At 41.2% G+C, this 16,902-nt stretch overlaps 2 protein-coding genes across 3 annotated transcripts in view; one reads left to right on the top strand and one right to left on the bottom strand.

Moving 5' to 3' along the window:
• Positions 1-2,196, bottom strand: part of TMC1 (transmembrane channel like 1) — a 373,785-nt gene extending 371,589 nt beyond the window's left edge. Inside the window, exon 1 of the mRNA XM_032866628.1 lies at positions 1,929-2,196. The gene's annotated coding sequence lies outside the window, so the exon portion shown is untranslated. The remainder of the gene's footprint in view (positions 1-1,928) is intronic.
• A 66-nt stretch (positions 2,197-2,262) lies between these two features.
• Positions 2,263-13,982, top strand: ZFAND5 (zinc finger AN1-type containing 5). Of its 2 annotated transcripts, none has more exons than XM_032866633.1 (6): positions 2,263-2,349; positions 7,624-7,783; positions 8,193-8,304; positions 8,940-9,043; positions 11,491-11,616; positions 12,335-13,982. In XM_032866633.1, the coding sequence occupies exons 2-6, from the start codon at positions 7,633-7,635 to the stop codon at positions 12,481-12,483; spliced, it is 642 nt and encodes a 213-aa protein (XP_032722524.1). In that variant the 5' UTR covers positions 2,263-2,349; positions 7,624-7,632; the 3' UTR covers positions 12,484-13,982. The 2 variants fall into 2 exon arrangements, with proteins under 2 accessions (XP_032722524.1, XP_032722523.1); XM_032866632.1 differs by lacking the exon at positions 2,263-2,349 and adding an exon at positions 2,803-3,347.
• The last annotated feature ends 2,920 nt before the right edge of the window (positions 13,983-16,902 follow it).

Below are 16,902 nucleotides of genomic sequence, written 5' to 3'. Positions count from 1 at the left end.
CTTTCCCAATATTTACCAGTTCATAATTATGTATTTATATGATAATATTGTTAATGTCTTTCTCCCCATCATGACAGAAAGGTCCATAAGAACAAGGGTAAGATCAATTTTTCCTACCAGTGTATATTTCAGCACCCAGTCAGTGGATGTCTAAAATGCAGTAAGTGTACAAAACGCTTTAATGGCAATAAATAAGTTAAATAAATAATTTTCAAAGAGTCCTTGGGAATGGATCAGTATCAGTCACTTAGTATGTCCTATATAACAAAATTCTACAAAAGGCATTTTGAACAATTAGCTGATCACACCACATTTTGAGCATACCCACTTTCCCTGATATCTTGTTTCCAGAGGCTGGTTTCAGCCTTCTCTGATGACCACAGAGTGACAGCCCTTTTGCATGCTTATATTAAGAGCATTCTATTAAATATTTTGAGTTTTGTAGTTTGTCTTTAGAAGTCCACCTAAAAATTTAGAACAACAACAACAAAACTCCTTAGAAGCATATCCCTTAATCTGTTATACTAATAATATGAGGAAAAAAAAAAACAGATTTTTTTGAACCCTTTCTCTTCACGTGGTATGAGTATCTGAAAGACAGGTCATGTGATAGTACAGTAGGGACAAGTGGCTCTCAAACTTGAGTGTGCATCAGAATCACACAGAGGACTTAAAACACAGATCGCTAGACAAATCCACAGAGTTTCTCATTCCATAGGTCTGGTGTGGGGATCTGAGAATTTGTATTTCTCACGCCTACCCAGGTTTTGCTGATGCTACTGGTCTGGAGATCACACTTCGAGAGCAACTAGAGTAGTTGCTGGAAGGGAACCTTGTTAAAATTAGGTTCAATACCAGCCACATTCTTGGTTGAAACAGTTTCACAGAGAAAATTATAAACGCGTGGATGGAGAGGATGAATTAGCAGAAGGGGCTACATAACATCTATTAGGCAATACATTATTAATTAATCAGCTTGCCTTATTACTCTTTGGTTGGTTTTTTGTTGTTGTCTGTTTTTTTCCTATGTTTCTTCAGTAATTATCTTGTTTCATTTTTTTAATAACTAAAATTCAGGGGGTGGAGGGTGGGAATCTTGAAGTTATTTTTGTTCTCTGTAAAAATCACCTCTCTTTGGCTTCCCTGTCCCTCAGCTCCTCCAGCAATTCACTTATTCCTTTAAATCATCATCTGTAAAAATGGATAAAATAGAACCTATCTCAGTGACTTGCTGCAAAGATTAAATGAGACCCTAAATGGAGAAAACTCAGCACCGAAAACAGTTTGTAAACGGTAGCAGCTATGTTTTTACCAGTTCCCTTACTCATTCAAGGAAATAAAGTCCAATGGTCAGGGGAACTGTGACTGAAACCACCCCCTCTCTAACACAATAGCCCTAAATCGTAAAGGGAATGTTCAATTATGTTCTAGGTATTGCGCTTACCGTAGCACAATGGTGTTTGGAAATTCTGGCACAGGGCACCAGGAGAGCATTCTCCAGAACTATCCAAAATCACAAAGAAGAACCACCTGGAGAGCTACTTACAAATACCGATTCCCGAGCTCCACCCCCAGAAGAACGCCAAGCATCGCCAGGGGAGAGGCCTGGGAATCTGAAATCATCACCCCAGGTGATTTCTCTGACCAGGAAGTTTGGGAAATACCGAAAGGACCTCTCACTCCATTCTAAAGGTGGCTCATGTAAGCCCTAAACATCGTTTGTTTATTCGGTGGGCCACTGTTTACTACAAAATTTGTCTTAGTGTTTTGTTCTTTTGAACTGAACTTAAGTCACCTGGAGAGGTCAGCTCTAAGTAGGGTGTTCTGGGGCAGGTGGTGCTTTGGAAAGGTTCTCAGTGTTTTGAGTTCACTCGCCGCCGGTTGCTAACTGGTCAGGCCCTGGGCCTCACTTCTCAATTGCCTCATACCTCCCTTCTGATGAACTTCCTCCTGCAACGTGTCCTCTTTCTGGTCTTTGCCTCGGGTCTAGCTTGTTTGTCCCGCAACTCCATGTCTTGAGCAGAACATTTGGTGCTTTCCTAGTTCAGGACGCTTTGCTGGAATAGTCGATTTCCAGGGATTTTACAGGCTGGCCAAAACAGTTTGTTCCGAACAGCGACGCCGGGGCCGCCGGGACTGGCAGCCAATCGGCCCAAGTTTCCTGACTCTGCACAACCACCCGTGACCTTGGGCGAGCGGGCGGGCGGGCGAGCGGGCGGGCGGGCGAGCGGGTGAGCGAGCGAACGCCGCCTGCCCCGCTGCTTCTCGGCGGCGTCCGGGCGATGCTCTCTGGACTTTAGAACGGAAAGGGGGTTCACGGAAACGGGGCAGGGGAGGCTTCGCAAGCAGGCGAGTAGTTATTTTCTTTTTCTCTAGGCGAATCCCTCTTACTAACCCCCGGGAGGGTTGGGGGGCGGAGGAGGGCGGCGGTTAGGGGAATAAGGAGGAAAGGGAAATGTCTGCCAAGAGCTCGAGACAAAGCGTGAGAACTCAGATGGCGAGAAGCGGGCTTGAGCGAGAAAATCGGAAGGAGGAAGGCTGAGGGCGGACAATCGGGTTAAAAATAGAAACGCAGTCTCCACAGAACTTGCTCCTTCCAGCTCCACCCTGGTGCCGACAGGCGGGCCAGTGACTCGGCTCCGCGCGACAGCAGCCGGGCCGAGCTCGACCCCGCCTCCCGGACCCGGGAACTGGGCCCGGGGGCGGGGCGCCGGGCTCGCGACGTCACTGCGCTCCTCGTCGCCGCCGTCGGGGTTTTCGCTGACGCACAGACCCCGCCCCCCTCCCTCTTTCCCTCACTGCCCGAGTGCCGGGCGGATAGAGAGCGTCAGTCGGCCGGAGCACGGACCTGTGTGCGCCTGGACTTGGGGCTCGCTCGCTAGCTCGCTCGCTCCCGGGAGCCAAGCAACTTCCGCGGCCGTAGCTGAGGCGACGGAGAACACCACCGGCGGGCCCTCGCGGTGGCCAGGCCTTCCCTGCGTGCGTTCCGGTCGCCCTCGGAGTCGGCCCAACCCGCCGCCGCTGGAGGCGTGAGGTGACGACGGGCGAGTGCCGCGAGCAGCCTTAGCCGCCGCGGCCTCCGGTCCTCCCTCCGCCTCCTCCTCTGCCCCCCCCCGCTTCCCTCCTCCCACTTCCCGAGCTCCGGCGTGTCCCGGCCACGCTCGGTGCTACTGCAGGAACAAAGGAGGACCCCGCGGCGGCGGCAGCGCCACCTCCGCCACCGACCCGCTCCCGGCCCGCGGCGGCCGCTCCAGAGCGCCCGGCTCGCCCCTCCCGGAGGCCTGGGCCCGGCCCCACCGCGCCGGCGTCGCGCGCGAGCCCGGCTCCTGCACTCCTGCCCCCGCAGGGTGAGTGGTGCGGAGCTGGGGGAGGGCGCCCGGCGGCTCGTGCCCGGCCGGGGGATGGGGGTTGGGGGGGGCCGGGCCGCCGCGGGCCTCTGGCGGAGCCCGAGCGGTGGCCTCCGGGGGAGGGGAGCCCTCCCGCCTGCTCAGGAAGCACAAAGACGGAGGCGTCATCCTGTCGTCGTGGCCCGAGGTCCGGCACCCCGCGCCCCCGGCTCTCCTACACCCGCACGGTCCGGAGAACAATGCCCGGCGTGTGGGCTCCGGGCCTCCCTTGGGTCCGTCCCGGCCGCCTTCGGCGCGGCGCCTGGCGTGGGCAGCCGGACCCGGAGAGACAAAGGGGCCGCCGTGGCGGCCGCGCCCCCAGCCCCTGCTCGCCGCACGCCCCCCCCCGCCCCTTCTCCAGTTAGCTGCCGCCTCGGAAGAGGAGCGGGTCAGGGCCGGGGGTCGGCGCGGGGCCGGCCTGGCCTGCGGAGCTGCTGTTCTGCATGACTCAGTGGTTTTTGGAGAAGGCCCTGTTGGGCTCTCCTGAGCAAGGCCTCGGCGTAGGGGCATGGGGGGAGGGCTTGGGCGGGGGGGACCAGTGGGACCCGGACTTGCTCGGAAATCCGCTGGAACGTGGGGGAGGGGGGCTCTTCTGTCGTCGTGTTTGAGTTTTGCCAGCGTCGCCGCGTTATTCGCCCAAGATCCTTTTCATGAAGGAAATGGAGCACCTTCCCCTTTGTTTCGTGCATTTAGGCTGGTGAACGAAATTCTTGCTCGCTTCCACGCACTCCGTGGAGCTGTGTTTTGACAAAAGGCCCGTGTTTATTGATGCCTGCTAAGAATCTGGTCTAAGGACGTTAGGGTAAAGTAGTGTATGTAGGTCACAGAACTCCTGGTTTTGAAACCTGGCATTCAGGTAATTTACAGACTTAAAAAAAAAAATACTAAAACAAATTTCATTTTATTCCTTAGCTTTTTAAAGTAGGATTTCAGAACTTAATGGGTGAAAATATTGCAGTTTTTATCTTACATGTTTTGTTTTCTGCTGTTTCCCAATAAAGAATTTATTGTAGTTTTCCCCTATTTTTTGTCTCAGGCCCGATTTAAGCTTAGAAAGGAGACTTTAGAAATCAGAGTAGTCTCCCCCTCTTGGCAAACAGAGAAGGGAGATCTGGAAAGTAAGGACTTGCCCAAGGTCACTGGTTTTAGTTAGAAGTAAATTAGAGACTAGAACTCAGATCTCAAGTCCAGGTGAGTAGGCATTCTTAACATCTTCTAACATGTGCACCTGAAAACTAAATAAGGAAGGTGTAAAAGCCCTTTTTTTTTTTTTTAATTCATATTTGAGGCTGGTGAGTTTTTCTGTTACATGTCCAGGTTTTAGTTTTCTTTAAACTACAAGTTAGAGGAAGCTACAAACTGTAAAAATACACATTTCAGAAGCTATACAAAATATAAAAATAAACATTTCCTCTGTACCTGATAGAGCTGGCCCAGGAATGCACAAGTTTCTAACAACAAAACTTTAAAGTTACTGAATAGTAATGATACTGTATTTTTCTAAAATGGTGCCAAGCAGGAGGGAAACAGCACCTAATGGCAAACTACTCCGTCCCTCAAATTGCTGCTGAGCAGAAGGATTTAAACATGAGGATTCTTTCTGCCTCGGTGCTCTCTCTACTGTGCTTGGTTTTTATAAACAAGCCTGACCATTTTGGCTTCATGAGTGATGAATGATGCATCTTAGTTGAAATTGAGATTGTTTGTTAGCTCTCCCTATGTTAAGAAGAAACATTGCAGAGGCCTTACTGGCATCTTCTGTCTTGTTTCCTTATTATATTAGATATATGAACGCAGCATCCTTAGTTCTTGGGGTTGTGTAGGAGTTGGCAGGCTCTAAGATATAAATAGAAGCTGATTTCAGAGGCCCCTGTTGACTAGGCTTTATGTGAGAGCCTCCATCCAGCTCAGCCTGTCACATTGCAGCCTTGTGACAGGCTGAAGCGCCCGCCCATGTGATCTAAGCTTCTGAGAAATATTAAGGCAAGCTTTGCACATGTGATGGCGTTTAAAAGCTGGCTTTCTAAGGGGGGGAAATATACAAGATGGGAAGCTGTGTGGAAGACTAATGTCCTGGTGTCTCTCGGGTTTCAGTTGCAGGCTATTTATAGTAAATTCAAAGTAGTTTTCTTAAGAAGAGAAGGTGGGATACTTTGCAAGTGGAAGTGGGTAAAATCATTGATGAGATTCCCCCCCTCTTTTTTTTTATATAAAGGAAAAGATTTTAAGAATTGGAATCGCTAATGTTAACGTGGGTTGACTCAAATTTAGACCAGTTTTCTATTAAAAAGCCACTGTCAGATGACCCTGGAAGTTAGTATAGAAACTGAGCTAGCATAATTAAACTGGCTTCCAGAAATGAACTTTTTGCATAGGGCAGATAACCACACATTGTGTGTGTGGGGGGGGGGGGCATGCAAATAAATACATAATTTATTATTTGAAGCATTTTTGCACATATTAAAATTTTTTAAACCAAGCTAAAAATATTTATTAATAAACTTCATAAGTGATGTTGAAATGTTTACACTACTGTGCTCCAAAATGAGTCAGCTAAATTCCACTTACTATTTAAAGAGACCATGTCTACTAAATTAGTACTATTGTTCCAAGTAAGTTGTGGTTCTCTATCACCCTCCATATAAGCTTGATTGACTTGAAATATTTCTTTTTGCTAACAAAAGGGAAGATTATTATCATTTAGCTGTTGGAGAAATACTGGCAGGATTCTGGCCAGGTCAATATTGATTAGTCCTCCAACCCTTTTTTATAGTCTTGGTAAAAAGTGTTAAATACTTGTTAAAACTTATTTTTAGTAACTTACTAAAGAATGTATTCTAGTGTGTGTGATAGTTGGGCAAAGCCATATGAAATTCTAGGAGATGACAAGCTCCAGCTTGAATAACTTTCGTGCACTTATTTGAAATGTTTTTAGTTTAACAAATCATAAGTAACCTACACTGTAAGCATCAAGGCATATTTAAATGACAGTGACCACAAGTTATACAATCTCCCTTTGATAAAATGCTCTCAAATACACTTTTTGTACATAGATATTTTAAGGTGATATGGAAACTTCTCCACAGTTTTGTGTGTTTTCACTTGGGAAAATCTACTAAATTTAGCATGGCATTACTATATTTGTGCTAAAACTTCAGGAAAAGCAAGGTAGCTTGCTGTACAAAGTTCTTTTTGGTAACCTAGCAATGAATATTAATTACCAAGGGTTGTGTGTTCACATTGCTTTATTTTGCCATATTGAAACAGCTTTCAAAGGTTTCATTTCCTGATGTGAGGAAGACAAGCACTTGTGAAAAGTTCTAATAGAGCCTTTGGCTGGAGAAATCTGTAGCTGATAATTTGTGCATTTGCAGGTTTCTGGGCACTGACTTTAAAGTGTTCAGACCCAGATTTCACACCTCAAATGCAGAACTTAAAAGGAATTTCATAAGTGGCTGACCCCTAAATTCTTAAAGAGCTTTTGCTTGTTGGTGCTAAGGTAACAGGAAAGGCTAGGTGACCTACCAGCTCTCTTTCCAGTGTTCTGTAAAGGTGTTGCAACATTTTTAAAAGTACAGTTGTTCTGCCCTATAGCAGAATTGTTGAATTACGGTGAGGCCCAAGTATGTTATAATAAGTTATTTTAAGAATGCTTTAGAGCTACATCCAGTATGTGACCAGTTTAAAGAATCACCAGTAGCTATCAAGAGTTGATATTTGTGATCTTTGTAGATTTTTTTCATTTGAAAGTTCCATTTTATATATTTTTAGCAAAAAACACCATTTGATATGGTCTGTCTATAGTACAGGAAAGCAGAAAGTGACTTTAAGAATGCCAATTGCCCAGATTGGTTTAAATGTAATTCTGAGATCTGGCAGAGTGACCTTTTCAGAAATTGAAACAAAGATCGTGGTGATAGGTGAAGTAATACATTTTTAATGTTTTAATGCTAAAAAAAAAATTTTGTTCTAAAGAATATGAAGTCCTTATAGTTCCTTCTTTATCATGTTAAAAGACAGTTGATTTAATGCCCATTGTTCTTTAAAAACAATAAACAGTCATAATTTTCTTGGACTGCTTTTTAATGATTAACATAATTTTGGGCCTTTGTTAGAAATACACTTGGTGTTTAGAAGTAACAAAGGTGCACTGGTGGCTATCATGCTAATTTAGTGCTTTTACTTTGGTAACATGCTAATGAATAAAATTTTGTTTTTGTTTTTGTTTTGTTTATAGCAGAAAAATATGGCTCAGGAGACTAACCAGACTCCAGGGCCCATGCTGTGTAGTACAGGATGTGGCTTTTATGGAAATCCTAGGACAAATGGAATGTGTTCCGTTTGCTACAAAGAACATCTTCAGAGGCAGCAGAATAGTGGCAGAATGAGCCCAATGGGTAAGTTTCCAAGGAAAAAACCCATTTGAAGAACTGGTGGACAGAAAATATAGAACCAAGAATTGGGGCCTAAGACTGAGAATCAGTGCTGAGAGCCCAAGGGGAGAAGACCTGAGAAAAGCTTGAAATTAAAGCAACAGCCCAAGTACTTGCCACGACTGCATCAGGAATGAATGACTATCTATCTGCAAGCATCTTCTAGCTTTTTTGTTTCATACTTAGGTTCACTGGATGTGACTTTTTCATATATGCTTTTGTTTGGATATTCACTTAATTATAGGATTCTGCAGCGCAGTGAAAGTGCTTAAATCACTAATCTAATTAAATGCAAGTATTTGTTACTTATTAATAGTCTTGATACTGAGTGTTTGTAGTCTTGCTCTTTCTTACAAATCCTTTTTTAAAATAGGAACAGCTAGTGGTTCCAACAGTCCTACCTCAGATTCTGCATCTGTACAGAGAGCAGACACTAGTTTAAACAGCTGTGAAGGTGCTGCTGGCAGCACATCTGAAAAATCAAGGTAAGGTCGACCATTTCAGGCTTTTTATAATAATGCAAGGAGGAACTAAAGATCTCTCTGCTATCCATACTGTGCTAATTATGAGTGTTCTTGTATAAGGATGTTAATTTATCAGATGCCCTTGGTTTTGCTTGTGTTGCACAGTCTGGGATTCCAGGATCCTTTTAATACATGATCTTCTAGGTCATTGAATAAAGATGTATATTGTAACACGCTCTGATACTCTTCCAGGATTCTGTGTTGAGAATGCTGTGCTTTTATCTTCTTGTAATTGAGGTTCAGAGATTGTAGAGAGTACAGCTCTGCAGACTCTATTCGAATGCGACATGTGACATTTTGACAAAGCTGCCCCTTTTGCCCTTAAATTACAGGCATAGCTAAAAGTTCCCAGTTGGCTGTGGTAGAACATTATAACCCATCCAAACGTGCAGTCTTGAATCGATGAGCCATTTATCAAATTGTTTTCTTTATTCTCAACCATGTGTGCTGGGCATCCAACACTCTTTAAAATTTTTAGAGTATTTAGCTCCATTGATCATGTTGGAAATAATACATAATTTAAAGTTGAACTGACAACTTATCTTGCAAAGAAGTACCCTTAACATCTTTAAAAATGTTTGCTTGAACTCAAATAGAAATGTGCCTGTGGCTGCCTTGCCTGTAACTCAGCAAATGACAGAAATGAGCATTTCGAGAGAGGACAAAATAACTACCCCGAAAACAGAGGTGTCAGAGCCAGGTATGCTTTTTGTTTAATACTAGTTCCATTCTGGATTTAAGAGTATGAGGAAGTGTTGGTGGGGGGATTATTTCCTTCCCGTTGAAGGATTAAATTGGAGAGAAAGCTATAAAATACAGGCCAAGCAAGAACCAGTATCTCGGAAGTCCCTCAAGTGTAACAGGTCATTTTTTATTCTTCTTTCTTCTCTGCCCATGCCCCTTCCCTAACCCCACTCCACAGATCAGTAAAATTTATAATCTGAGGACTGTAACTATTAAGAATGTAATGAACTTAAAAGGTAGTTTACCAATATATTTTAAAGATCTTTAAATCACTAAAGAAAGTATTATTAATAAACAGGTAATTGTATAGATTAAATTTCAAAGCTATGAAGAAAATTTTATATCAAAAGCAGTATCAGTCTTGATATTGTTAATATTGAAGAAAATATTGAGGACAAAGAACATGTTGAACACTAAAAACTTTGAAACTGAAGAAGAGTAGGATCCCTGTCAGATTTTGTAGGAGTTGAAAACTCATTATGGAAGGGCATTTTGTTTCATTGAGCGGCTTCGCATCTCTGCTGCTGTGGCGCAGTGGGAAGTGCGCCGGCGCTGCCAGAGGTCAGTTCGCTCTGACTTACCTGTACTGGGCCCTGAACCGGCAGCTCTGTGCTCTTCAGGGCACATGGCTCGTTTTTTCCTGTACACAGCGTGGTCGGAGCACATTATGAAACTTTATTGTGAGGGAATAGTATTTGTGGATTTGTAATCTGCTTTGGAGGCTGGCTTTTGCTAACATCACATCACAAAGCTTATTGAATTATAGCAGTGTTACTATAAAGTTAAGGTAAAAATTCTCAAGTTCAGGTGAATCCATATTTAATATTTTAAAATGAGTTCAATCCTTCTGAAAAAGCTGACCACATTAGTGTGTTTGTGAGGCTTTTCTTCGGTTTGGGTTTAACACAAAATTACTTTGACCTTGGAACAGTATGCATGGTTTGTATTTGTAGCTAGTCTCTGCTATTATTCTTAGTAAGCATTCTATAGTTTGTTCTTCTTTGCCTTTACTGAATCATTTTCCCCTTGTTAACTTCCCTTCTTCCATATATGTCCCAGGAATCACTCTTCAGTTTTCTGATGTAGCCATGGCTGTCACCCCCCGCCCCAACTAGTCCCATAGATTCTTTACCATTACACCATCAGGGAAAACTGTATGAAGGTTGTCTTAGAAGATTATTAGGATAAAGAGCAGGTAGAATATTATTCTTTTAGTCTAATATTAAGCTGTTAGTCTAACTGAGTATGTTACTAATGTAAATGAGTTATACTTTCGGGGAGAATTTTAGAGTGAGCTGCCCTGAAACCTATCAGCTTGCTCTAGAGTTTGGATTTATGCTTACAGCATTAGTGCTGGCCTTTTGTTTAAGCAGTAATTTTAGCATTGCATACATTACTTTGCTATTCTTTGGGTTTGGATTAATACTAAAATTCAGTGCTTCTGGTATAGTTGAATTTTATAAAAGTAGAATTAAATTTGGTATTTTGTTTTAAATAACTAGTGGTAATGTGGTGAACTGTCATTTTATCTTCATATTGACAAGTTTTATCTATGTCCTGTATGAATTAAAATTTAAAGCCCTTTTAGGTGGAGAAACAGACTTTTTAAAAGTAGATTGTATTTCTCATTGTCTAAATTCCACACTGGGTTTAGATAAGTATTACAAAGTAAATAAAAGCTGTGCTTTAAAAATTCTTATTTTGCCTGTGGACTCCTTAATGGTCAGAATTTCACAAGTACTTAACAGTCCTAAAAACTGTGTTTGCTAATCTTTCAAAAAGTTTTTTAAGAACTGTTCAGATCTTCTACCATATAAAGCATTTATTAAAATGGCAAAATGATTATTGTAAAATGTTGGGATCTGAAGTTAATTAAGGTTTAATGTTTTAGGTTTTACTTGTTGCAATTTGCTGGATTTATCTATATAGTCTGTCTTTTGTATCAGTATAAAACTGACTTTATTATAGTCAAGTACCTTAGGAGTTGGCAAATTTATTTACTCAGTAATAATGAATGTGAACTGCCCTAATTAGGGAAATTTGCCCTTAGGCAAGCGCAGTATGGAAAAACTGGGCATGTGACCAACATCTCCCAGGTCTTTAAAACTTAGGATTGTTCCCTAGTATTAGCTGTTAAGAGTGACTTAAAAGGAATTTGAGTGTAGTAATCATTTTACAACATTTAGAGGAATGAGTATGTGTTGATTGGCAAGAAATTCTCAGATTGGAAAGAAGTTCTGATATTAAAGTAGAAGATTCTGTATAGAGCACATTTTTTAAAGAAAGCCTTCATAAATGTTTTCACTAAAAATCTAGCTGTCTCTCTTAAATATTTTTTTTGACTTAAATAATTGTCAGTGTGAACTCTTGACAGATACCTCATTTTTCACCCTTGTTTTTCAGTTGTCACTCAGCCTAGTCCATCAGTTTCTCAGCCCAGTACTTCTCAAGGTGAAGAAAAAGCTCCTGAGTTGCCCAAACCAAAGAAGAACAGATGTTTTATGTGCAGAAAGAAAGTTGGCCTTACAGGTACTACAGAACATAGAAGACAATGCGTATTTTATTGCTAGGATTTAACAGGGAGCTCCCTAAGAGCCTAGTTGGTCTTAACACCTATAACAAAATGCCTGACTTTCAGGAACTGAAAGTTTCCAGAGTGGACTAGAAAGGGGGCAGGATAGTGGGGAGAAGTTGTGTTTGATTCCCATTTTGTGTCTCTAATTCTCTAAAACCTGTTACTAGCTTGAGGCCTTCTGAATTACTTTGCTTTATTGAACTGATAAAAATTCATCCTTTTTGATTCTTCCTTTGTTCTCCTGGGGGCAAGGTAGCTGAACTAAACAATAAGCATCATCTTCGGGCCAGCCAGAAAATGCTAAAATACTTAACTGTTCCCTTTAAATCTCAGAACTCCATGGTTCTCTTTCCCTATTTTTCTCTTGAGGATGCCTTACCCAGTTTATATGTGGTAGGAGGAGGATTTGCATCCAGGTCAGTCTGGCTCCAGAGCCTGTGTGATTTCTACTCTGTGGTATCTGCGGGAGTTTATGGAAGGGTAGTTACTTGAATTTCTCACTATGTCAAAAGAGGCTGAAAGCTCTTTCACAATTTAAAGTGGCAGACTCTTTAATACTGCAGAGAGCCATGAAAATCTGGTTCCTTTTCTCTAGTGACTGAGGCTTTTTTTCCCCTTTCCTTTTAATTACTGCAAATTCCCAAGTGACTCTCCTTCCTCTTGTGTGTACAGGGTTTGACTGCCGATGTGGAAATTTGTTTTGTGGACTTCACCGTTATTCTGACAAGCACAACTGTCCTTATGATTACAAAGCAGAAGCTGCAGCAAAAATCAGAAAAGAGAATCCAGTTGTTGTGGCTGAAAAAATCCAGAGAATATAAATTACTACTTGTGAAGAGACTGAAACTTTGTTTTTATTTTAATATATCGTAGGAAAACATTAAAGAGCAGATGCATGGCCATTTTCCTTTGATGTTCTCCAGAGTTTTACTTTACACTTGTCTGTCTTATAATTGAAATTTTAGGATGTTTGGGTGTTTGTTACAGGCAGAAATGGATAGATACAGCCCTACAAAATGTATATGCCCTCCCCTGAATAAAATTGGATGGAAATCTGCACAGCAAATTGAAAATACACAGATAGGGACAAAATTTCGTTCCCATGTGCCAAACATAATACATGAAATCTCTGCATGTTTGCAGCATATCTGCCTTTTGGGAATGTAATCAAGGTATAATCTTTGGCTAGTGTTATGTGCCTGTATTTTTTTAAAAAATGGTACACCAGAAAAGGACTGGCAGTCTACTTCTACCATAGTTAAACTTCACCCTGTTAATTTCCACAACATGTTCTTTGGAAGCAGGAGGAAAACTATAAAGAGGATCAGATCTTTCCATGAAACCAGTATTTGGTGCCATATGTAGACCTGGTTAATTTGTCTTCTAAAAGCTGTCAAATAAGACATTCTGTGAAAGGTAAACATCGCAACTGGTTATCATGAGTAAAGCCTTCAGGCCCACAGGGTCTTGAGTGATCTTTGACGCTTACTGTGCTAGCCTGCACCAGAAGATGTCTGCATTACTCTCATTGCTAAAAATGTTGTGTAGCACAGAACTGCACTGGGATTAATTTGTTTACAAGAAGAAATTAAAACTACATTTGGTTTTTACATACAGCAGCTCTATTGAATAACATGCATCTGAATTTTAAGTTGCAAAGGTATCTGAAAAGTTAATTTTTCATGTGCATCTTTTGTTGAATGTTTTGGTTCAAGAAAGAATGTTTAAAGCTTTTTTAAAGACTTCAGTTCTTAATGTAACTGTACCCTTCTGCATGGAGAACCCTAACCAACACGGCTGCAGTAGACTTCTTAGTGGTATCCAGCACCACGTGCAGAGGGCCGCTTTATCATATTAATTGTACTTGGGTGTAGGACTCTAGTGTTCTTGGGTGTATTGCATGGGCTGCATTATCTACAGCATTGTACAATAACAACTAGAAGAGGCAGTATACTTCACTGATGCTTGTCTGGTAATATCACTTCTGTGTTATAATGGAAGGTTTTTGTGATGTATGAAACTTGTGTTTTTTATATATAAATGAGTATAGTTAGATTAGTATTGTGGTAATGCCTGTTTTCATCTGTAAATAGTTAAGTATGTACACGAGGCACTACTTCTGATTTATTGCAGTGTTCGGTCCTAGTTTTTACTTTAATTAAAGCATTCGGTTTTGCTTTCAATTTTATGTACCTTAGTTCTGAGTTAGATCTGCAGATGTGTACAGATAGTTCATATTTATGTATTGCACATAATCATGCTATTCAGCATTGATGCTATATTGTATTATGTAAATAATAAAAGCCATGTACAGAGGGAAGCTTCCACTTGTCCATTGGGTTTTTAAGCCATAGTTAGAAGTCATAAAGGGGAATAGTTAGAAATTGTTTCAGCCTTTGTAGTTGCATATGTAGACTTTGCATGGCTATACTGTGAATTTTTTGAATTGCTGTCCCTGAATAGGATATGTTCAAGTCAGAACCATACATTGAATTTTGTGAAACATCAAGTATGGTACACGGTGGGCAGTTTATTTTTGAAGAAATGAATAGGCACTTTCTAAGATCACAACTATCTTAGAACTTAAAGGAATGGTATTTTAGTTACCATTGCCTGTCTCCCTTTTCCATTCTTTTGCTTTATAGGGGACACTTCAGACATGACAGTTGTGTACAAAAACAGGCATAATTTTATTTCTGTTTTGGGTTTGGTTTCAATGTAGAGATGGGCCCATGGGGTAGCTGAAGCCAAAAGCAGAACCATGACTTTCAAGTGATGGACTTTGAAATGGAAATACCCTGGTTTGTGATCATCTGTACCAGTCCATTAGGTGCTGGTACTTCTGCTTCAAGTGGGGAAAATCCATGAGATAATATCAGAAATAATAAGATACTGAAGAACCACAATTGAGGTGAAAATTACAGTATTAAGAAGGCCAGTAATTTTTTTTTTTCAAAGTTTAACATTTATTTCCCCTCAGTGCTTCACTCTGTCAACATTTGCTTGATAAATCTGAATCAAGGTGGTATCTGGGGGATAAAGAAGACTTAGTAAGATGATGGGTCCTTCATTGGACTGTAGCTTTGTGTAGCATGAGATGGTGGTAATGTTTCCATAATTTTTTTAAGCAATATTTATAACAGATTGGGACTTGAGGATTTAATTTGTCAGGAGCATCAACTGATTGCAGAGAAAGTGTAAGGCAGCTGGGAAGATAACAATGCTGACTAGACTTGATTCAGACCCGAGTGTTCTTTGGGCAAGATGGAGTGGACTTTGACTGGAATGTACATTGAGATCTTAAACATTTGAAGAAAAAATTGTTTCTTTTTATACGGACTCATGTCTGCACACTCACACTCTGAAAATGTTTTGCTGGGACAGATCATGGTAAGAATTAACTATGACCTTAGGCTAGTCCTTTCATCCAATCTATTCAGTGGGCCTTTTCTGTAAAACTAGAGCTTCCAATTTGAACTAAGGTGGACTTCTGCAAAATTTGCAGAATTTGTGAAGGAAAGAACTTTTTTGAGTAGTATGTCATAATGGTTAAGATCATGGACCCTGGAATCAGGATCTGTGAATAAGGATGGTAACAGTGGCCGGCACATAGTGAGTATGCCCTATTAAACTTTAAAGGCTATCTTTTTATAGTGGCTTTTAGATGGACAGAAAAATCGAAAGTACAGAGATAACCCCACATACCGTCTCCCCTGTCCCCAACCTGTGCATAGCCGCCTCTGCCGGCATCTGTCAGCAGCGTGGTCTATTTGTTAAAACTGTTGAACCTACGTTAACACATGATTAGTAGGTGACAGTTCACCCTGGGCATTGCACACTTTATGAGCCTGGACAAATGTATGGTCAACTGTATCCATCGTTAGAGTATATGGAGTATTTTCACTGCCCTAGAAATCTGCCTATTCCTCAGCCTCCCCCTAAGCCCTGGCAACTACTGATCTTTACTCTTAATTTTGCCTTTTCCAGAATGTCCTATGGTTGGAATCATGCAGTATGTAACCTTTCAGATTGGCTTCTTTCACTCCTTAGGAATACATGCGTAAGTCCCCTCCATGCCTTTCATGGTTTAGTAGCTCATTTCTTTTTAGGGCTGAGTAATAACATGTTGCCTGGAAGTGACACAGTTTATCCATTCACTCACTGAAGGATATCTTGGTTGCTTCTAAGTTTTGGCAATTATGAATAAATCTGCTTTATAATGTGCAAGTTTTGTGTGAACAAATTTTCAACTCTTCCGGGTAAATACCAAGTGTGATTGCTGGGTTGTGTGGTAAGAATATTTAGTTCTCTAATTCCAAAGTGGTGCACCATTTTGCATTCCCACCAGCAGTGTGAATGAACCACATCTTCACCGATAGTTGGTGTTGGTCCGTGTTCTAACGAGTGCAGTAGTATCTCATTTTAATTTGTATTTCTCTGATGATGTATGATGTGGGTCATCTTTCTGTATTCTTTTTGACATCTGTATATCTTCTTTGAGGTCTTTGGCCAATTTTTAGTCAGTTTTACTGTTAAAAGAGTTCTTTCTCTGTTTTGAACAACAGTCCTTTATCAGACATGTCTTCTGCAAATATTTTCTCCCAGTCTATAACTTGTCATCTCATTTTTCTTGAACTATTATTAGTTTTAATGCCCTAGAATAATGACTTCTAAAATCTGGAAAGTCAATTGAATTGAAAATCTTTGCAAGTAACTAAAAATGGGTAGAGGTCTACTAAGTAATGTAATGGCAACATGTTAAGCATTGTGAAAATACAGTGTTACAATTGTATTTTTTGGAGTTAGTAACATAGTTCAGAACCTGATTTATCAATACTGCAAGGCCTTACACATCTTGTCCCATACTGGCCACTTCAAAGACACATGTACATTTTAGGTAACTGTCAAAACTTGGAAAGGCTGTTTTATCTCTTCCACATCATGTAAACATTGTGCACAGAGACTTAATTTAACTCCTGTTTGCTTAATTGTTTGCAAAGTTCTTACAGTGATTTTTGTCCATTAATATTAGCTTATAATTTTGGAGATACTGATGGATGTGGTTGCTGGTTGTTAACAGTAAGATTGTGTAGTCTTAAACTGCATAGAAGGGTGTCCGTGGGGGAAGCAGTTGGTATGGAAAGTAACTTGAAATTTGACAAGACAGTTTCTTGTGTTTGTAGTCTTCTTTAAAACAAGCATACATGAACAACATTACAAAACTGCCACTTGATACCCAT

This window comes from Lontra canadensis, unplaced genomic scaffold (genome assembly GCF_010015895.1).
Source record: "Lontra canadensis isolate GAN:19392208 unplaced genomic scaffold, GSC_riverotter_1.0 scaffold31, whole genome shotgun sequence".
Classification (NCBI taxonomy): domain Eukaryota; kingdom Metazoa; phylum Chordata; class Mammalia; order Carnivora; family Mustelidae; genus Lontra; species Lontra canadensis.
The sequence above is the reverse complement of the archived record's forward strand: the minus strand, read 5'-3'. Positions and strand labels throughout refer to the sequence as shown.